The 18,530-nt window shown below is 39.6% G+C and overlaps 1 protein-coding gene across 5 annotated transcripts in view; it reads right to left on the bottom strand.

Annotated features, from left to right (window-relative positions):
• ATP2C1 (ATPase secretory pathway Ca2+ transporting 1) overlaps positions 1-18,530 on the bottom strand; it is a 111,657-nt gene that overhangs the window by 88,067 nt on the left and 5,060 nt on the right. Inside the window, exons 1-2 of one of the 5 annotated variants that reach the window (XM_081072858.1) lie at positions 978-1,223; positions 561-742 (exon numbers count right to left, since the gene is read on the bottom strand). The exons of 1 other annotated variant lie outside the window; for it this stretch is intronic. In XM_081072858.1, the coding sequence (XP_080928984.1) occupies positions 561-566 (6 nt within the window). In that variant the 5' untranslated portion in view covers positions 567-742; positions 978-1,223. Of the gene's footprint in view, positions 1-560; positions 743-897; positions 1,224-18,530 lie in introns of those variants that run through there. 3 more of the 5 variants (XM_081072860.1, XM_081072859.1, XM_081072861.1) reach the window with 3 other exon arrangements.

Below are 18,530 nucleotides of genomic sequence, written 5' to 3' on the forward strand. Positions count from 1 at the left end.
CTCTCAACCTCCTAAATGATGTTTTGAAATAGGGAGGAACTTTAAGAAAGGCCATCACCTCATTATATTTCGTTAATTCAGAATTATTTTTTGTGACCTGAAAAAAACAGCATTTTCCCAAAGCTGCCTTCAATAAAAAATCGTGTTCTTTGTAAACGAATCGAGTCACCTCCCATATTAAAGCCTGATATGCAAATCCAGAGATGCAGTCCCTCCCCTTCCCGTTCCCACTTCCTCTCCAGTGATTACTTTTCAAATAGCGATTGAGCAAACAGAGATGCTCTCCGGAATAAAAACTTCCCTTCCATTCCCCAAGCTGAAGGTTTGCCGGGAGAGCACCAATCGAGCTCATCACCCCCCAAAAAACCTTAATTCCCGAAATGCCACATGTTGCCAAAATAAAAGCAAAGATATGCTCAGAAAGCAATTCTTTGGACCCTTCTCAATTACAAGAAAAAAACATCACATTAGGAAAACAAAACGGTCGGGAAAGACGACTTAAAAAGCAAACCACCACACCCTCAACTCCGCGTCGCCACCCGTCTGCCAGCGGCCTTTACCTTCATCTTCCATTGAAACTGCACTTGGTTGGTGGCTACAAAGTCTCTAGTGTCAGCCACGGCCACACGGGGAATAGAGAGAGGAGGAGGACAAGGAAGAGAAGCCCCCGGAATCCCAGGCTGTCACCCCCGCTCCCGGCCACACGTCCCACGGCTGCTCCCACCACCCCTAGCAGCAGCATCTGCAAGAGAAACCGGGAGAAGCGGCGCTGACGAGAGAGGGGGCGGAGAAGGAGACCCCCGCCGCCCCACCCCCGGAGGCCCCACACCCCGCGCCCTACGCCTCCGCTACGTGCACCCCCACCCGGGCACCCCCAGACGCCCCCTCCCGCAGGACCTGCAAGTTTCTGGAAACGGGTGATACCGGTGCCCTCCCAAAGCCCCAGACCTCCTTCCTCCGGGCTGCGGGAGACTCACCCGCGGCGCTCGCCGGAGCGCCCCGCGCGCCTCGGGCGGAGAAGAGCGGCTCGCCGATGGGCGGCGCCAGGCGGGAGCCCGATCCCGGAGCGAGGAAAGAGCGACGGGAGGGAGGGCCGGTGGGGAGGGCAGGGAAGAGGAGGTGAGGGGCGCGGCACGCTCGGCCCAGCTGGCGCTACTTGGCTCCCGCCTCCGCCTCCTGCGCTCCGCCCCTCCCCACCGCCCGCCGCCCGCCGCCCGCCGCCCGGGCGCGCCCCGCACTCCCGGGCCCGCCGAGGACCGAGCCCTGTCGCTACTACTTCCGCCGCGAGAGGCGCGCACGCACGCGCACTCGTCCGCCCGGGCGGGGACGGCGGAAGTGAAGTGAAAGCGGAGCCGCCCAGCCCGAGTGGGCTCCCGTTGGGTGCGGAGCCGTCCGGTTGGAGGCGCGTGGGCCCTGGGGCTGCCCTTTGCTGACCCCCCCGACCCCCCCGGGACAGTGCCCGCCCGTTTCTACGCACCCACGGGGCGCGAGGTTCGGAGAGTCGCCCGCTCCCCCGTGCGGGCCACGCATTCTCAGGAGGCAGCGCGGGGTCGAGCCGGGCGGGCAGGCACCGTCATGGTCGGGGTGCCAGGCGTGTTTGATCTCCATCAACAACGGCGACAGGGGAAGCCCTGTCGTCCAGGTGGCCGTCACAATCTCGGCGGGCGACGCGAGGACCTCCGAGGGAAGGGGCGAGCCCCGAGAGCCTTTGATGTTCGTATGGGACCTCGCACCCGCACTTGCAGACCCCTGTGGCGGCTGCTGTGCTCTACCTGCGGGAGCAGGTCACCCCGGGGCGACTTCCCAATGTTCTGTTCCGGGAGGGCAGAGCCCTGCCCCAGAGAGCTCAAGGAGGAACTCAGCCTCGTGCATTCGTGTCAAATGTGTGGAGCACAGGAGGGTGGGACAACTAGAAACTTGGAGAGATGGAAGCTGAAGAACGGGCATGACCTTCAACCAACCACTGGCTGTATCTGGTGCCACTTGAATCTTTCGCTTGCTCAGCACCTAACCCAGATCCCCAATGAGTGATTTTTCATGGGCCGTTGATTTTACTAAGCCTTGGTAAGCCGGACACAGGAAATCCTGAACCGAGGTCCTCTCGCACCCAAATCCACTAGAGGGCAGGGCTACCCAGCTTCAGTTTGAGAGCGTCCTCCAAAGAACTCGAGAGACCCCAAAAGAAAAGACCTCCCTTCCGTGCGAGAGATATTTTCCTCCATCAACACATAGCCATTTAAAAATTTGCCCCTGTCGCAGGCCCTATAATATATAATATGCTCACTGCCCACATCTTCAACGTCCAAAAAACTGACCGAGCTGCCTGTTTTCCAGTTTTGTTCCACGTATAACAGGTACCAATCTGGGATCAAAAATCCTGGACAGCTTTCTAGATTTCTTTAAAAAAAAATAATAATAATGAGATTTTATTCAGCGAGGTCACTTTTAGATTTCAAAAGTGAAACCATAAAAATCAAAATGAAACATTTCTAATCTCAAGAGTTACTATCCACCCACCTTTGGCTTGCAAGATTTTTATCTATCCTGTGATGTTATAAGGCTATAATTTGTACAATGACTATGATATCTCTTGCTCATTGCAATCAATTTTTAATTGTGATTAGTTACTATACTTATTGGACCTTTACACCACAGTATCACATTAAAGACATAAAGCATCTAAACTAGAAAATGTACGTGACATAGACATTATTTGGTATTAACATGATCTTGAAAAATAGAGGGTAATTTTACTGTGCAGAATTTGCTATTGGATTGCTTTAATTAGCTCAAACATTTAATCTAAGGCAGATTTTCAGAATTATCTGTTATGCACTGCAATACCCCAGCATTAACCCTGAATTCATAATTAATTCCCCCAAAGATTGATCACTCCTTGGCTAATAACTAAAATAGCTTACACTGGAATTTTACTTTTCGGTTGCCTAAATTGTGAAAGTCACTGTTCCTAGGGCTAAACCAAAAAAAAAAAGAAACTGGATAAAACCAGATTTGTCCAGAAGAACTGTTACATACTTCATTCTTAATCCATTGTCAATCATCTGACAAATTCCTAGTCTTGGGACCAGCAAAAATCTTAAAGGATAGCTAGTTCAACCACTGAACTGATATATCTCTACAGAGTGATTCTTTACTTTATGCCTGTACACCTCCTCCACTAAGCTAGCCAACATTAGTAGCACCAACTTTGACTTCCAATGTATATGAAAGATAGCATTTATTAACACTATTCAAATAAGCCAGAGCAGTGGTGAATGCTTGGGCCACAAGTTTCAGAAATCTTCTTCCTTCAGCTATCACCTCCTCTGATTCACTGACCTACTATAAGAATTGTGTGTAGCAATCTCCACCTCCTCATCTCAGGGAAGGGGACTAAAATATATGTACATTCCATTACATACATATAGAAGAAACATACATATACGAGATCAGACAATTAAGTTCGTGAACTCATCCTAGAAAAAGTGCTACATACCTCATTGCTGAATATCACTATGGTCACCTTTGAAGTACTCCCTCTGGGAAGCTATGCACGGATGCCAGCACCTAGTCCATCCTTCAGAGCAATTTTGGAACTATTTTTCTGTAATGGCCATTAAACAGTTTTCATATTACCCTTGATGTCATGAATGTCATCAAAATGTCTTTCTTTCAATATTTCCTTTAGTTTTGGGTAAAGAAAGAAGTCATTGGGGGCCAGATCCAGTGAGTAGGAAGGGTGTTCCAATACAGTTACATTTACTGGCCAAACACTCCCTCACAGATAGTGCTGTGCGAGCTGGTGCATTGCCGTGATACAAGAGCCATGAATTGTTGGCCAAAATTTCAGGTTGTCCAACTTCTTCACAGAGCCTTTTCAGCACTTCCAAATAGTAAACTTGGTTAACTGTCCAGTTGATACAAATTCATAATGAATAATCCCTCTGATATCAAAAAAGGTTAGCAACATCGTTGCAACAAGTTCACAAACTTAATTATCTGACCTCATATGTGTGCATATACATTCACATATACACATACATATATAACGAGATTTTACATGTAGAGAGAGATATATAAGCATAATAACTACCCTTCTTTTTCTCTAAAGATTGTTATGAGGATTTGATAGTGATGACAGGTTGTAAATTACAAGCACTATAAAAGTATAAGATTTGGGGCTGGCCCGGTGGCTCAGGCGGTTAGAGCTCCATGCTCCTAACTCTGAAGGCTGCCGGTTCGATTCCCACATGGGCCAGTGGGCTCTCAATCACAAGGTTGCCAGTTCAACTCCTCGAGTCCCGCAAGGGACGGTGGGCTCTGTCCCCTGCAACTAAAATTGAACATGGGCACCTTGAGCTGAGCTGTTGCTAAATTCCCAGATGGCTCAGTTGGTTAGAATGCGTCCTCTCAACCACAAGGTTGCCGGTTCGACTCCCACAAGGGATGGTGGGCTGTGCCCTCTGCAACTAGAAAACGGCAACTGGACCTGGAGCTGAGCTGCACCCTCCACAACTAAGACTGAAAGGACAACAACTTGAAGCTGAACCTCACCCTCCATAACTAAGATTGAAAGGACAACACCTTGACTTGGAAAAAAGGCCTGGAAGTACACACTGTTCCCCAATAAAGTCCTGTTCCCCTTCTCCAATAAAATCTTTTTTAAAAAGTATAAGATTTATAAAGGGAAACAAGCAAAAGTATGTACTATTAGCTAGCTAGAATGAGATTGATGGCAATGAAATGTATTTTGTTCAAGTTGCCTATTAATTCTTTAGAAATCAATGCTTTAAAAAATCTTTTCTACTCTTTGTTCTGAATATTTAGTCTACAAAATTAAGTATATCTGATGTAAAAAGTGGTCACATATGAGCAATAGAGGGGCTATTTGTTGGGCATCTACACTTGGAGGAAATATTACAAATAGGGAAGATTGAGGAAGAATGAACATGATGTTCTAATTTTATTTATACTGTGCCTTATTACACAAAGGACATGAGACATCCTGTCAAATATCAAATTCGGTAGCTGGCATTTTTCTAAACCTGGATAATGAAGGACTATATGGCCTCCTAGGATTTAAAAATTAACTTGAAAAGGGTTATTTTGGAAATCTTTACTCAATGTGTTATTTTAAAGGCTGTTTTAACATTGTTTTAAGTATCAAAGTTTAATAATTAAGGAATTTTACCTAACTGCTGGAAAAGAAGTTGTCATTTTTTAAGTTGGATATTTTGAAAGCAAGTAAAGGCACAACACTACTTTTATAAGCTAATGTATTCTACAGAACAACAGGTGTATTTTTCTTCTTAGAGGATAAATGATAGGGTAAGGGTCAAGTTTGGGGAAATACAGTCTTATTGTAAGAAATGTCATATGAAATGAGTATCTAACAGCCACCTGCCAGAATTGCTGTACATCTGCTAGATTCTATTTCTTAGCAATGCTGGAAAAGTAAAAATTGAAAGCAAGAAAAAAAAATCAAATGGACTCAAAAATAAGATACCTGTGTTTGATTGGGGTTAAAGATATACTGATATCCCAAACACTTGACAATTTATGTGTTTTTTTTAACAAATATTTTTATCAGCCAGCTTCTCCACTTCCTAGCATTCTAAACATGAAACATTTTATGAAACTGAGCAGAAACTAGAGAATTTAAAGTGTATTCTTTTAATTGTTATTTTTAAAGAAGTTGTTTTCAAGTATGACTCAGTTTCCGGATTCAAAGGGTTATGAACCTACAGTGCTCTTTGGGATCTTTGGTATGTACTACTAATCCTGGGTGGGAGATGAGGGTAGGTGGGAGGGGAGTGCAGGTGAGGATAAGACAGGGAAAGAGGAAGAGCAAAGTGAGTATGAGTTCCAAGTCCAAGAGTCAACTTTGGACTTCATTATGTCCATGGAAAATAGACATAGAATATTCCATATTACATATACCCCAAGATCTGTTTTGAGGTAAAAATGTACCCATTTAAAAGATTCTGTCTAGTTTCAAAACTGGCATAATTTGTCTCCGGTCCCAAAACACTGTCTGTAGTAAATATAAAATAAAGACCTATTGAATAAATGGGTAATCTGGAAAATGGTCATCATAAATATATATTTGCTATTGAATGAATAAACTTAATCCCAACGTTGACTTTACTACTTGCTTCCTATGATCAAACTGAAACATGAGCTTCTACTTTCCTACAAAGCAAAGAAAAAGTAAGGAATTTTTAAAGCTTTAAAATGAATTCACATTCCAAACCATAAAGGGGTTAGTTAGGACAACTTCACCGGAATGGGAATAAGCATTAATCATTGCAAGAAGCGTTAAATGGTGAGCCCTGCCCAGAACAGATGAAATTTCACACTTAGATTTTGAGCCCAGGTAACCATTTGGAATTAAAAGATAATGGAGACGTGGCTGCTTCCATGCATGTAGGAAATTTTAGCTGAGCTTGTGCTTTGGATTTTGATGGCATGCATACCAATGCCTGACAAAGTAAAAAGCAGTATAATTTCTAGCACAGTCATCAGTTGTTACCTTAGGGATCAAGGAATCTAAATTCTTGGACAAAACAGCTGGGAAACTAAGTATAAACAACAGGCCTTAGAATAGCCCAGTAAGTTAAATTGCCACTGGCCAGTACCTTCTACTAACTTTGAAAGCCTTGCTGATGGGTTGGTTGTCATAAATGACTGAAACTATTAGATAGATTCCATATCATGTCTCCTGGCCCCCTGCCGTGTGTGCAGTACTAGCCTAGGCTTCCTCCCTCCCTTTAAATGTTTTCTCAATTTCACATGAGAAACACTTTCAATCTCTTTACTTTGCTGCACACTGGGTCTAAAAGAGCTTTGGGAAAGGTTGTATTTCCTCAGACCTCCAAAATAGTACATTTTGCACTTAAGTTTTCTACCCCACCATTTTCTAGACGTCAAATATATCTTGCAAAGCTTGCATCTTTGCCTGAATTGTTCCATGTCCTTCCAGGTCCCCTGCAGAAATCATCTCTTTCCACTGTGCTTCCTATTATGAGAACAAATGAGGAAAAAAGGCACAAAAATGTCCTCTGGTAATAAATGAGAACAGGAGATCCACAGTACAGAAATTGCCCGAGGCTTTGTGAGGATCCTAAAGTTTAGCCCTGGACAATCATGCAAACAGACCATATTCCCATTGAGAATAGTACGCAAAATAGGGGACCCACACCAAAGATGGTTTATAAGATAGGTGATAGAGAAAGAGAAATTGCAATTTGGCATGACGATTTGTAAGATAGATGGTAGAAAAGTGGAAACACAAATTGGCAGGAAAGAGTTTTTGCAACAAATTGTTAAGCCTTTAGCTTAGAAACTTCACTATAAATATAGATCGGTGGAAAATTAGAATAGCAACATTTACAGTATACCTTCAGGCAATTGTATTTTTGCTTTCTGTGTTACAAAAGGCATTGTTTATGTAGCCTATTTCAGGAGATATTAAAATTAATGTGCCAAATATCATACATTTGGCGGATTAGGAAAGCGGGGATTGTGGGGTGGGGAAAGCCTTCCACATTCCAGGAACAAATTTGGAGCTTGAACTGGCTCAACCATGCCCCAGTTCAGACAGTTAAATGCAAAACTTCTAAGAAAATGCTCCATCAGCTACTAGGAACATCGGTTGTTCTAAGTGAACAGTGTCCCACTCTAGAACGTTTAACAGGAAGCTGACAAACTAGAAATGGCCATCAGGCCCTATGAGGAGAGTGAAAGGAACTATTTGTTATATTCCAAATGATAAAGTACATCTGCTAATGAACACTACCAGTGATCCTCAAATATCCATTTCTCTCCAGAATCATTAGTCTAAGTGTTTCTCAAAGAGCGGCCTCCACTAACTACCAGTAGCATCACACTTGAGGACTTATTAGAAATGCAAATTCTGAGATCCCACCCTGACCTACTGAGTCAGAAATTCTGAGGGGTGCACTCGGCAGTCTGTGAGTTAACACGCCTTCCCCTGAATTCTGAGTGTTTGAAAGGCTGCAGCCACCAGATTATCCTTCCTTCCCCTCTTCCTCATGAAATAGACAACACCAACGGTGACAAAATAGTAACGAGAGGAAACCAAGTCCTTTAATACATAATTAAGCTAACAAATCAACCAACCCTGGAGCCTGTCCTAGCACAGGACTTCCTTTAATATGAGATAATAAACAAATTATATTTTCTGTTACTTGCAGCTAGAAGCATCCTAATTGATGGTCTTAAATGAGAAAAACTAGTTTACATGAATAGCTTAAAATGTTATTTGGTTGATGATTTGGCTTCTTCTATGAACATTAAAAGAATTCAATATAATATGACATTCAAATGATAAAAATGTTAAATAAATTACTTAAAATGCTAAAGGCAATGCTAATTAATGGGAAGTTACAGACTAAGATGTAAGTCAAAAAGACTGAACAAGGGAATCTGTTTTTTCAGTTAAGCATATAAAGTGAAAAACTGGCTGATTTCAGAAAAACTTTGATAAGTACTACTAATTTATTAGTTAGTAGTATCTAACTAGTAAGTATCTAATAATATCTTATTAGTACTACTTTTAAATAATGTAACTGCACTTTATTCTGGAAAAACAATGAAATTTTAGAATTTTTACTGTTTTATGTAGTTGTGTGCCAGGCTTTTTCTTGCTTAATTCTTCAACTAATACCTACTTGGTGATAGATTCTCCTATGAAATCGCTAAAATGAATTTAAGTTTACACCTTCCTGACATATGACATACTTATTTTTTCAGCAAACTTGATGGAGATATTTATTGTTTTGAGGTTTGCACATTGATTTGTTTCTGTTTTCTGAAAGCAGTTAAAAATCTATGACATTAAAAAAATACTCTACATGTATTATTTCCCTGGTTTAAATGATTAAACTGCTCATTTTAACCCTGGAAAGGTACTTGGAAAAGATGCTAACATTGCACATTTGAGTAAAGAATTTAAATTACTTTTAGGGAAATGAGAATCAATTTTCACTGAACAGCCACCAAAACTCCACATTTGTTTAGAGTTTTTTAGTTGACATAACACTTCCATGTACATAATTAAATTTAATCCTCACAGCCCTATGAGATAAGCAGACTAGATCTTTTTAATTGCTTTTTATAGCTGACAAAGCTGAGACTCACACAGGTGAATTTCCTTGCACAAGAATTTCTCACTATTCAATGTCAAAGCCAGGAGTCAAATATCCATATTGTCTTTAATTCCTTTAATGCTGCCACTATGACCCATTAGAAAATATTGGTTGGTGCAAAAGTAATTGCAGTTTAAAAGGTTAAAAATAATTGCAAAAACCACAATTACTTTCACAACAACCTAATATATAAGAAACTGCCCTGTTTATTGAATCACCTTTTGTAGCTTACCATTTTGTTGTATTAAATTTTTGCATCTTTCAACTCAATCAAGCACCCTACAACCTTGGTAGCCATTAATTCCTGAATCTGGGTATCTGCCCATAGCTCATTTGATGACTTTCAAGAATGTATTAATTAATAAGGATTTGATTATAACACATCCTTTGGTCATTGTCTACGTCTACCATGTTTCCCCGAAAATAAGACCTAGCGGATAATCAGCTCTAAGACCCGGTATTATATTATATTTAGTATAGTATAGTATAGTATAGTATATTACATTACATTACATTATACCCAGTCTTATATTCTGGTAAAATAAGACGGGATCTTATATTCATTTTTGCTCCAAAAGACGCATTAGAGCTCATTGTCCAGCTAGGTCTTATTTTTGGGGAAACACCTTATTCACCTGTTCTTATTTAACCTTTGGACACCATCAGTGGGGAAATCACGCTCCAAGCAGAAGCTGTTTTAGAATCTCTTGGGTTTATCTTTCAGAGTGGAAAATTACTGCTAAAATGCGAGTGTAATCTTGTAATAATCACAGACTGGTATTTTAGAGCGATTATTCAGTAGGTAATTGACACATGTTCATTAACATGTGTTATTGAAAAATAACAGAATTCGTATTAAACACGTGTTCGAAGGATCTAGAAGCCACTAAACAGCATTAGGAATACTGATTTCATCATTCCAAGTGATCATTTTTTTCTTGTTTTGAGTCTTTATAATTATATGTACATATTAACAAGAGTATGGACAAGGTGAAAATTGAGAGAGTTTGTTTTTAATGCTAAGAACTTAAAATGGCTTTAGATAGTGTGGAGGACTTAACAACTTTTATATCTTTTTTATATATGTTGATTTATAATTTAAATCAACAGTTGAATTGTCACTTGTTTCAGTTTAATCAGCAAACAGCTGCAGAAGAAGGAACTAAAGAGATGACATATTTTAGATTATATTCTTATAGCAAAAATTTTTTAACAATTGCTTGCATTATTAAGCATTACGTAATACTAATAGGCATAGGGCAACTGTGGTTGAAAACTGTCAATTAAGAACCCATAAAGCTGTAAATAATCATCAAAAAGCCCTTGGCTTTAGCAAGGACTCTCCAACTTCTAAATGACAATCATGCTATTCTTGAGAAGGAATGGCAACCCCAGTTAGCTTTGAATTTGTCAGCTTTGAATTTGAAAATATACATCATCAAATGGCTCTGCATCAGTGGTTCTCAAACTGTGTTCCCTATCACCAGAGGACTTTTTAGAAATGCAAATTCTGGGGCCCCACCTCAGACCTACTGCATTAGCAACTGTGTGTGAGAGTGTGGCAGTGGGGACTTGTATTCTGTAGTGAAGTCCTCCAGGTGATTCCAATGCATGCTAAGGTTTCAGCCCTGATGTGAGAGAAACATAAAACTTTGATCTAAAGATATTTCGACCTAAAAATATTTCTACTAGTCCTCAAATCTAAAAAGAAAACACAGAGTGAGAGTGTATATTAGCATTTTAAACCTCCTTCAACATTCTTAAATCACACAGGGCTTTGAACTTCGAGTAAATACCTGTTGGCCTAGAACCAGGTATTTTAAAAGATCAGGAGAAAGACCATTAAGACCATAAAGAGATCAAATTTCTCCCCTCTTAAGTATCTCTGATCATCACATCAGCATAGCCATCGTACAGAGGAGAACAACAGTTAGAAGGCAGTGCTGTGGCAATGGAGGTACAGTGGTGTCCCCAGCTATGAAGTCAGTCTTTGTGTTCTTATTCCAGGTCAGGACCTTTGGAACAATGCTTCTTTGAGCAGGTGTATCAGGCTGTAGCAGCACCAGTTAGATGAAAGAAGTGGAGGGAAGCTTCAAAAATAGAAAATGCCATTCTCTTGAAACAGTATGTTCCTAAGAGAATAGTTTCATCTCTTAAAAACAAACCACCCCCCCCCCAAAAAAAAATCTGTGTAACGTTTCAGAAGCTACAAACAATTTTTTTTAGTACATTATACAGAAATTATATGCTGGGGACAGAGCAAAAAATGTAGTTTGTCAACACTAGAAAAATAGGACTTTACACTATTCAATCGATTTAAATAATTTGATTATAAACTATGCACCCATTATATAAGACCGAAATACTTCTATTGTATGCTTTATTTATTTTGAGATGTATTTATAGGCCATAGTCAAGTTTAGTGGCAAGTATTATAATAGTTAATGGGACAAGACGCAATAATAAGGACTGTTTATATTTTAGGACAGTTATTCATAGAACAAAAAAAGAAAAGAAAGAGGAGTCAAGAGTTTCTACTAAGAAGACACACAGGAGAAATACAGGTATTTGAATACATTACGAATGAGCAAAATTCAGCAAAGAAAGCCAACACAAAGGTGGTTTTATCCAGACACAACTTATAGTAACTATGTTATAATTGCAAATAACAGATGAGTTTGCAAAAGCTTGATTACATTTTAATGAATTCTGAAAGATTTTCTTTAGTGCTGCTATAATTTCTCCTCTGTGTAGCCTTTACAGCAATAACATGTTCTTTCTCTATGTGTTAACTGGCTTGCTTGAAAGATTAGTAAATGATTTATTTAATGTTAGTTAGACCAATACAGGTTTAGAGATCTACTGTATTTACAAATAATCCCATTGCAAATAATAAGCCTTTTGCAAATATAAATGAGGGTGGGGCCCCTTTGAGTTTTAGGACCAGAACATCTTCATCTCCGTAGAGCTATTTCCTTTAACGAAGTACACAGAGAGAACGTCCTCTGTTTCCTTCAGTGGGGTTGGATGCTGAAGCTGCTCAGAAAAGGACGTCATACACCATTACTTTTGAAGCCACCCTATGGCATAAACTCTTACATATTAATTACATAACTCTAGCAATATCCTCATGGTCTTTTGGTTTGGTAAAATTTGCAACAGATATTTTAATTGATTTAAGTGATTGATTCTACAGGACTCTTTTTGCTGCTTTTCCTCCTTCACACTTCTCCTATACGGTAACACTGAAGCAGCTGTGGGCAAGTTTTGGATCTGACTTAAAGGAGATGAGATGGGAATACATTTAGATTTCATTTAGATGTAGTGGGATATAAACATGTGGCTTGTAGTCATGTAGTATGGTGAAGTTATTGCTAGCTGTCCTAGTAGAGAAAGGACATCCAGAAATATTCCTACTACATACTGTACTACACCACAGGGCCTGAAATCTTTATATAAATGTGTCCAGTGCTGCCCAGCACCTGAAATGTTTCTCAATTCAAAAAATACACATACACACACACACACACACACACACACACAGAGTGCCAAAGTTCAAACACATTCTAAAATGTGTTTTGGCACCCTCCATACATATGCAATATATATATATTAACTATTCTAGAGGAGTGTGTCTGAATTATCTTTCAATTACCTCTTTAGAGAATATTAGAAAATCATTGTCATGCAAGTGGTGGTTAAAGACTCTGTAGCACAAAAATGTTAGAACAAAACATTTCTGTCAGTTAATTTTAGTAAAAACACTTATTTTTCTAAATTTTGTGTTGTTTGTTGTATTTGCCCCTCAAATTTATAATTTGTTGTGATTTCTTATTTCATTCTAAATAAATATTCATTTTATATTGATTTAATATTTATAATTTTATATTCTTTCTCTTAAAAGAAGTTCCTTCCAAATTGAATAACCTTGAAACCTCCAAAAAGGACCTCCGGAAAGGATTTAAGGTGCCTTTCCTGCACAGTAGTTATGATGATTTTATTTTTAACCCCTTTATTCTCAATAAATGAAAGGAAATCTATTATCAAGGAGAGAAGGAAGAAAAGAAGGGAAGGAAAGAAGGGGCCTTAATCTGTGGGAGTAGTCTTAGTATGGGGCAATAAATCGGACTCTGGAGCCAGACAGGCAAACCTGGGTGCCGAAATCTTACTGCCATCATTTATGAGCTATACCAAGTAATCTCAGACTTTAAACCTCAGTTCTCTCATCCATAAAGTGGGGATAAGACCACCAATTTTGTAAGATTATTATAAAGATTAAATGACAGTGTATTTAAAGGACCTTGCCAAGTGCATATGTCATTTAATAAAAAATTAAAATACCTTCCTGGACAAGAAAAAGCTGAAGGAGTTCATCACCACCAAGCCACTATTATAATAAGAAACGTTAAAGGGACTTCTTGAAGAAGAAGAAGGAGGGGGGGGAGGGGAAGGAGAAGAAGAAGAAAATAAAAAAATATGAATAAGAAAATATTGCAAAGAAAATATATTCTCACAAAGGCAAACATATACACATGATAGAAGCAGTGGATAAACCAACACTAAGGCTCGTACAAAGGTTAAAAGGCAAAAATAGGAAGATCATGTGTGATTACAGCAGTAAATTAAGGAAGGCACAGGCACACACACACATACACACGCAAAAGAAAAAATACTGACAAAAGCATAAACATGGAGGAAGTAATTAAAAATGGTAGTGATTTTAGAATGTGTTTGGATTTAAGCAACCATCAGCTTAAAATAGGCTGCTATAAACATAGCTTGGTGTATAATTACACTAAAAAGCTACAAGAGATATACAAAAAATAAAGAGAAAGGAATTTGAACACATTTCTACAGAAAGCCATCAACGTATAGGAGAACAGGAGAATGAGAAAAGAACAGAGAAGACCTACAAAAGCAATCAAAAACCAATAACAGGGCAATAACTACATATCGATCAATAATCACTTTAAATGTAAATGGATGAAATGCCCTAATCAAAAGACGAATAAAGAATTGGTACATATATACAATGGAATATTACTCTGCCATAAAAAGAATGAAATCTTATCATTTGCAACAACATGGATGGAACTAGAGGGTATTGTTATGCTAAGTGAAATAAGTCATCAGAGAAAGACAAATACCATATGATTTCACTTATATGTGGAATCTAAAAACCAAAACAAACAACACAGAAACAAACCCATAGACACAGAGAACAAACTCATGGTTGCCAGATGGGAGTGGGTTTGGGGGTGTGAATAAGGTGAAGGGATGAAGAAGTACAAATTGGCAGTTACGAAACAGTCACAAGATGTAAAGTATACCATCTTTACAGAAGGGAGTATAATCAATAATATTATAATAACTAGGTATGGTGCCAGGTTGGTGCAAGACTTATCGAGGGGTCATTTCATAAGTAATGTAAATGTCTAACTGCTATGCTATACACCTGAAACTAATATAATATTGAATGTCAATTGTAACTGAAAATTTATTTAACTTTTTTAATTAAAATGTCTTATTCTTGAAGCATAATCCAAATTTTATTTCTTGAAATAGCCTTACTAATATGCTGCCTTTAGGATGAGCCGGAAAGAAAGAATTCCAGCCTTTTTCCTGCTTTCTTCACAGCAAATTATGAAAAGTGTAGCATATGTGCAAAGTTCATTTCTTTTTCTGTTAAGGCATGGAATTGTCTGTAGCAGGTGAGGAAATACGTCATCTTCCACTCTGAACCACAGTTAGCAAATAAAATGTTGCAGACAAACTGTCTAAGAAATGGAATAGGATAGCAAATTTAGAAAGATGCATAAAAAGCTACATTGGTAGTTCACACACAAAAAAGGTTTACATTTGAGTTAAAATGCTTATTTCAAAGACAAAGGTTTTGGTGTTCGTCCATTTACTGACTCGTGTTTCAAAGGCATCTGAGTACAGTACATTAGGAAAGGTTAGAAGCAGATAACAGGATTAGAAATAGCTCAAAATCAACTCAGGGTTCAGGTGTCTTACAGACATGTCTAACACTTCACAGTTGTGATAATATGGAGAAAAAGGCTGGAACACCTTCAGAAGGAACCATAATAAACAGAAAATTGGCACCATTAAATGCAGGAAAAAAGAGTTAAAGGCAAAACAGGATTGATATATATTTTTTAAAGTGGTAAAAATGCCGCAAAATAACCTGAAATTCCTGTGTCCCTGTTTATCAATGACTGCCTAAGTATACTTAGTTGTTTATCCTTATGGGTACAAGTAGTTCAGTGGCCAATCGGGTTCAGAAAAGCTTGTTACTGGTGCATAAGGTTTTCACCTGAGGTGTTTTCTGGATGTAGTTTATTTCCTTTCCTTGATGGAAACGCTACCTGAATCTCCAAAGACATTTGAATCTATCTTCTTTGGCCTTAGATTCCAGAGCAACACGCTCAGATTGTGGAGTATTTACCACGAACCAAATAAAACAAATGAATTCTAATTGATGTACCCATGCTGTCTCTTTGTTCCTAAGGTGTCTTAATTGCCCTTCTTTGTATTGCCCACTGCACTAGAATCTTGGGGTTGGAAGGAGCCTGATAATTCACTCAATCTTCTCTTTCATGATGCAGAAACCACTACTACAGCATCCTCCGAGGAGGGGTATCACATAACCCAGCCCCTCTGCAAAAGGTTGCCCATTCTTTTACCTTTCATTTTTAAAAAAGGAACCCACCCTTCTTTTTTTTTCTAATTCCCCCCCCCCTTCTTCTACCTCCTCCCTGACCCCCCCACTTCGGTTCAAGCTGTTTTTCTCAGTCTAGTTGTGTAGGACACAGTTCCCTGGCCCATGCTGGTATTATGAGCCTTGCACTCCATGAACCTGCATGGCTGAGGCAGTTGGTGGCCACACTGGCTGGTGGCCATGCTGGCTGCTGGCCACTCACGCCAACCTCCGTCTGCTCACAGCCGCCCAGCTCCAGGGAGAGCTGTTGTTCACAATCTTAGCTGTAGAGGGCGCAGCTTAATGGCCCATGTGGGAATCAAACCTGCGACCTCGACGTTAGGACCCTGGTGCTCCAACCACCTGAGCCACCGGGACAGCCCCCCCCCATCCTTATTTTTGTATCACAACTTCTTCCTGCAATTCTGCCCATTAGTTATAGTTATTTCCTCTGGAACTTCCCAAATGCACCTCCATGTTTCTTCTACAAATCAACCCTCTGGATCTTATGAAACGCAAACACAAATACAGAAACAATCACATTTTACGTCTCTTCATCACTGAACCTAATATTCAGGATTCTTTCTAGAACTGCTGTCTCAGGATAGCATTCATTAGTCCCTGCTGCCTCCACACACATCTCTTCTTCCATGCCAATTTCTGGCCAAGGCCTTTGTTCCAATCGTCCCCTCACTATCCTCTTTTAATTAATATCCACTCTTCCTTGAGAACTTAATTCAGGGCAGCCTTTTCTGACTTTCCCACCTTGGTCTTATCTCCCATTATATATTTTGCTGTACCTATCCAAGCAGCAATTTTACATTTATTTGTGGGGCTATTTAATTCCCAGTATGTCCTGTATGACTAACAAAGTGCCGGATGGAAGTGTTGGAAGTAGAGCCACTGACTACGTGCAAGTTTCTGAAATTGGTCCTTGGAGAGTGTAATGGGGGTAAGAGTACCCCCCACCCCACCACCACCCACCTGCCAAGAACCAATTCCACATGACTTTTTTTTAGAGACTTATAAAATGGATAATTTTGGTATACTCTCAAGATGTAACCAACTCACTTAGTTTAAGGGGCTAAAAACTTAACATCTTAAACCACGCTGGAGTAAAATTTCTATCATTTCACCTAGAGAGGAAAACCTGCATCAGCAACCCAAAACCCTTATGCAATGTCTCAAATCTCAACATATTTTTGGGGGGGTGCAAGGGGAGTCCTTAATTTTTCTATTAATATTTTTATTCAGAGAAGGTAATAAGAGCCAAAAGGAAGAACTAAGTTCCTAATGTTCAACTTAAATTCAAAGGTTTATTTACTTACGTAATAACCTAACTTTGAAGTTACCATTCATTAAGAAACAAAGCAAGAAATAAAAATCCAGTGATCCTGTTTGAACTAGAAAGCTTTTCTTAAGTCATTGAAGAGAAACTTTAGAACAGCCTCTGAAATAAAATTTAGTTCTAATCCTTAATTAAAATATAGCTACTGAACATGCTCCCTGGCCCCCAAAGACCACTCTCCTCATTTTAAGAAAATTAACCAGAGCAGGTTTTAAAGTTAACCCCACGATGACTGCAGTGTGTGGTTTTTGCCTCATATTATAGGGACTTGAATAGAGCTCTTTCTGCTGTTTGAGACTATAAGTATCACAGAGAGGCTACAGCCTACCTAAATCATTTTTACTTCCTTATTAACTACAAAAATACTCCATACATGATATGTGGGAGGGAAATTTGCTTAGTCATTCAAGGAATTAAGGAATTCCACAAAACAAGATGACAGGTGACAGATTCTCTTCTCTGCATTCAGTCCCGTTCAGGTCAACATTTGTGTCCATATTTATATGAACATCAATGGTAACATGATTGCATATTCAGATAATAAGAATATAAAAAGATAGTAAAAAAATTGTGTGGATTAACTTTGTTGGAAAATGTGATAACAGTGCAAGGGTCTAATTCCAAAAATATGTATGTAGTAGCTATTGTACATGCCCCCTGGCACCAAAGACCACTCTCGTCATTTTAAGCAGATTCACTGTTAAATAGGCAAGGCATGTCAGGTCAGCTCGTAGGTGGTAATTCGTGTTCAGAAAGAAGTCTTTCTATTCAAGAGAGCAAGGCACCATTGGCACAGATCATCCCAAATTCTTGTCCATTAAAGTAGCCATCCTGCATTTTCTGGTCCCTCATCTGTGGGAGACAGGGAAGAAGATATTCAAGCTGATGAAGCTACTGCACGGCAGTATAAGTAGACGGACAAGCGCTCCACATAGCAGGCCCTTCTCTGTCTCAGTCTTTCATCAATGGGGCTCATTTATTATGGACAAGTTGACCTTCAGGCATCACTTAACCTATCCTCTGGACTCAGCCTATAGCGTCCTATTCTCCTTGCTTGGTAGTTATATTGCCCTTTTCTACACCTGTTTGGACTCACAATACACATTTGAAAGAGCACTGAACTGAGAGTCCAGCAGGCCACATTCTAATCCTAGCGTTGATACAAATGAGCTATGTGACCTTGGACAAATCCCTCAACCCCTGAAACTAGTTCCACATCCATGAAATAAAATTACTCTACCATTTCCCTTACATCTCACCGGCCTCTGTTTACTGAAGATGATAACCCTATTTTCACCATCTCTTGCCC

The sequence above is a fragment of the Rhinolophus hipposideros genome, assembly GCF_964194185.1.
Source record: "Rhinolophus hipposideros genome assembly, chromosome: 14".
Taxonomy (NCBI): Eukaryota; Metazoa; Chordata; class Mammalia; order Chiroptera; family Rhinolophidae; genus Rhinolophus; species Rhinolophus hipposideros.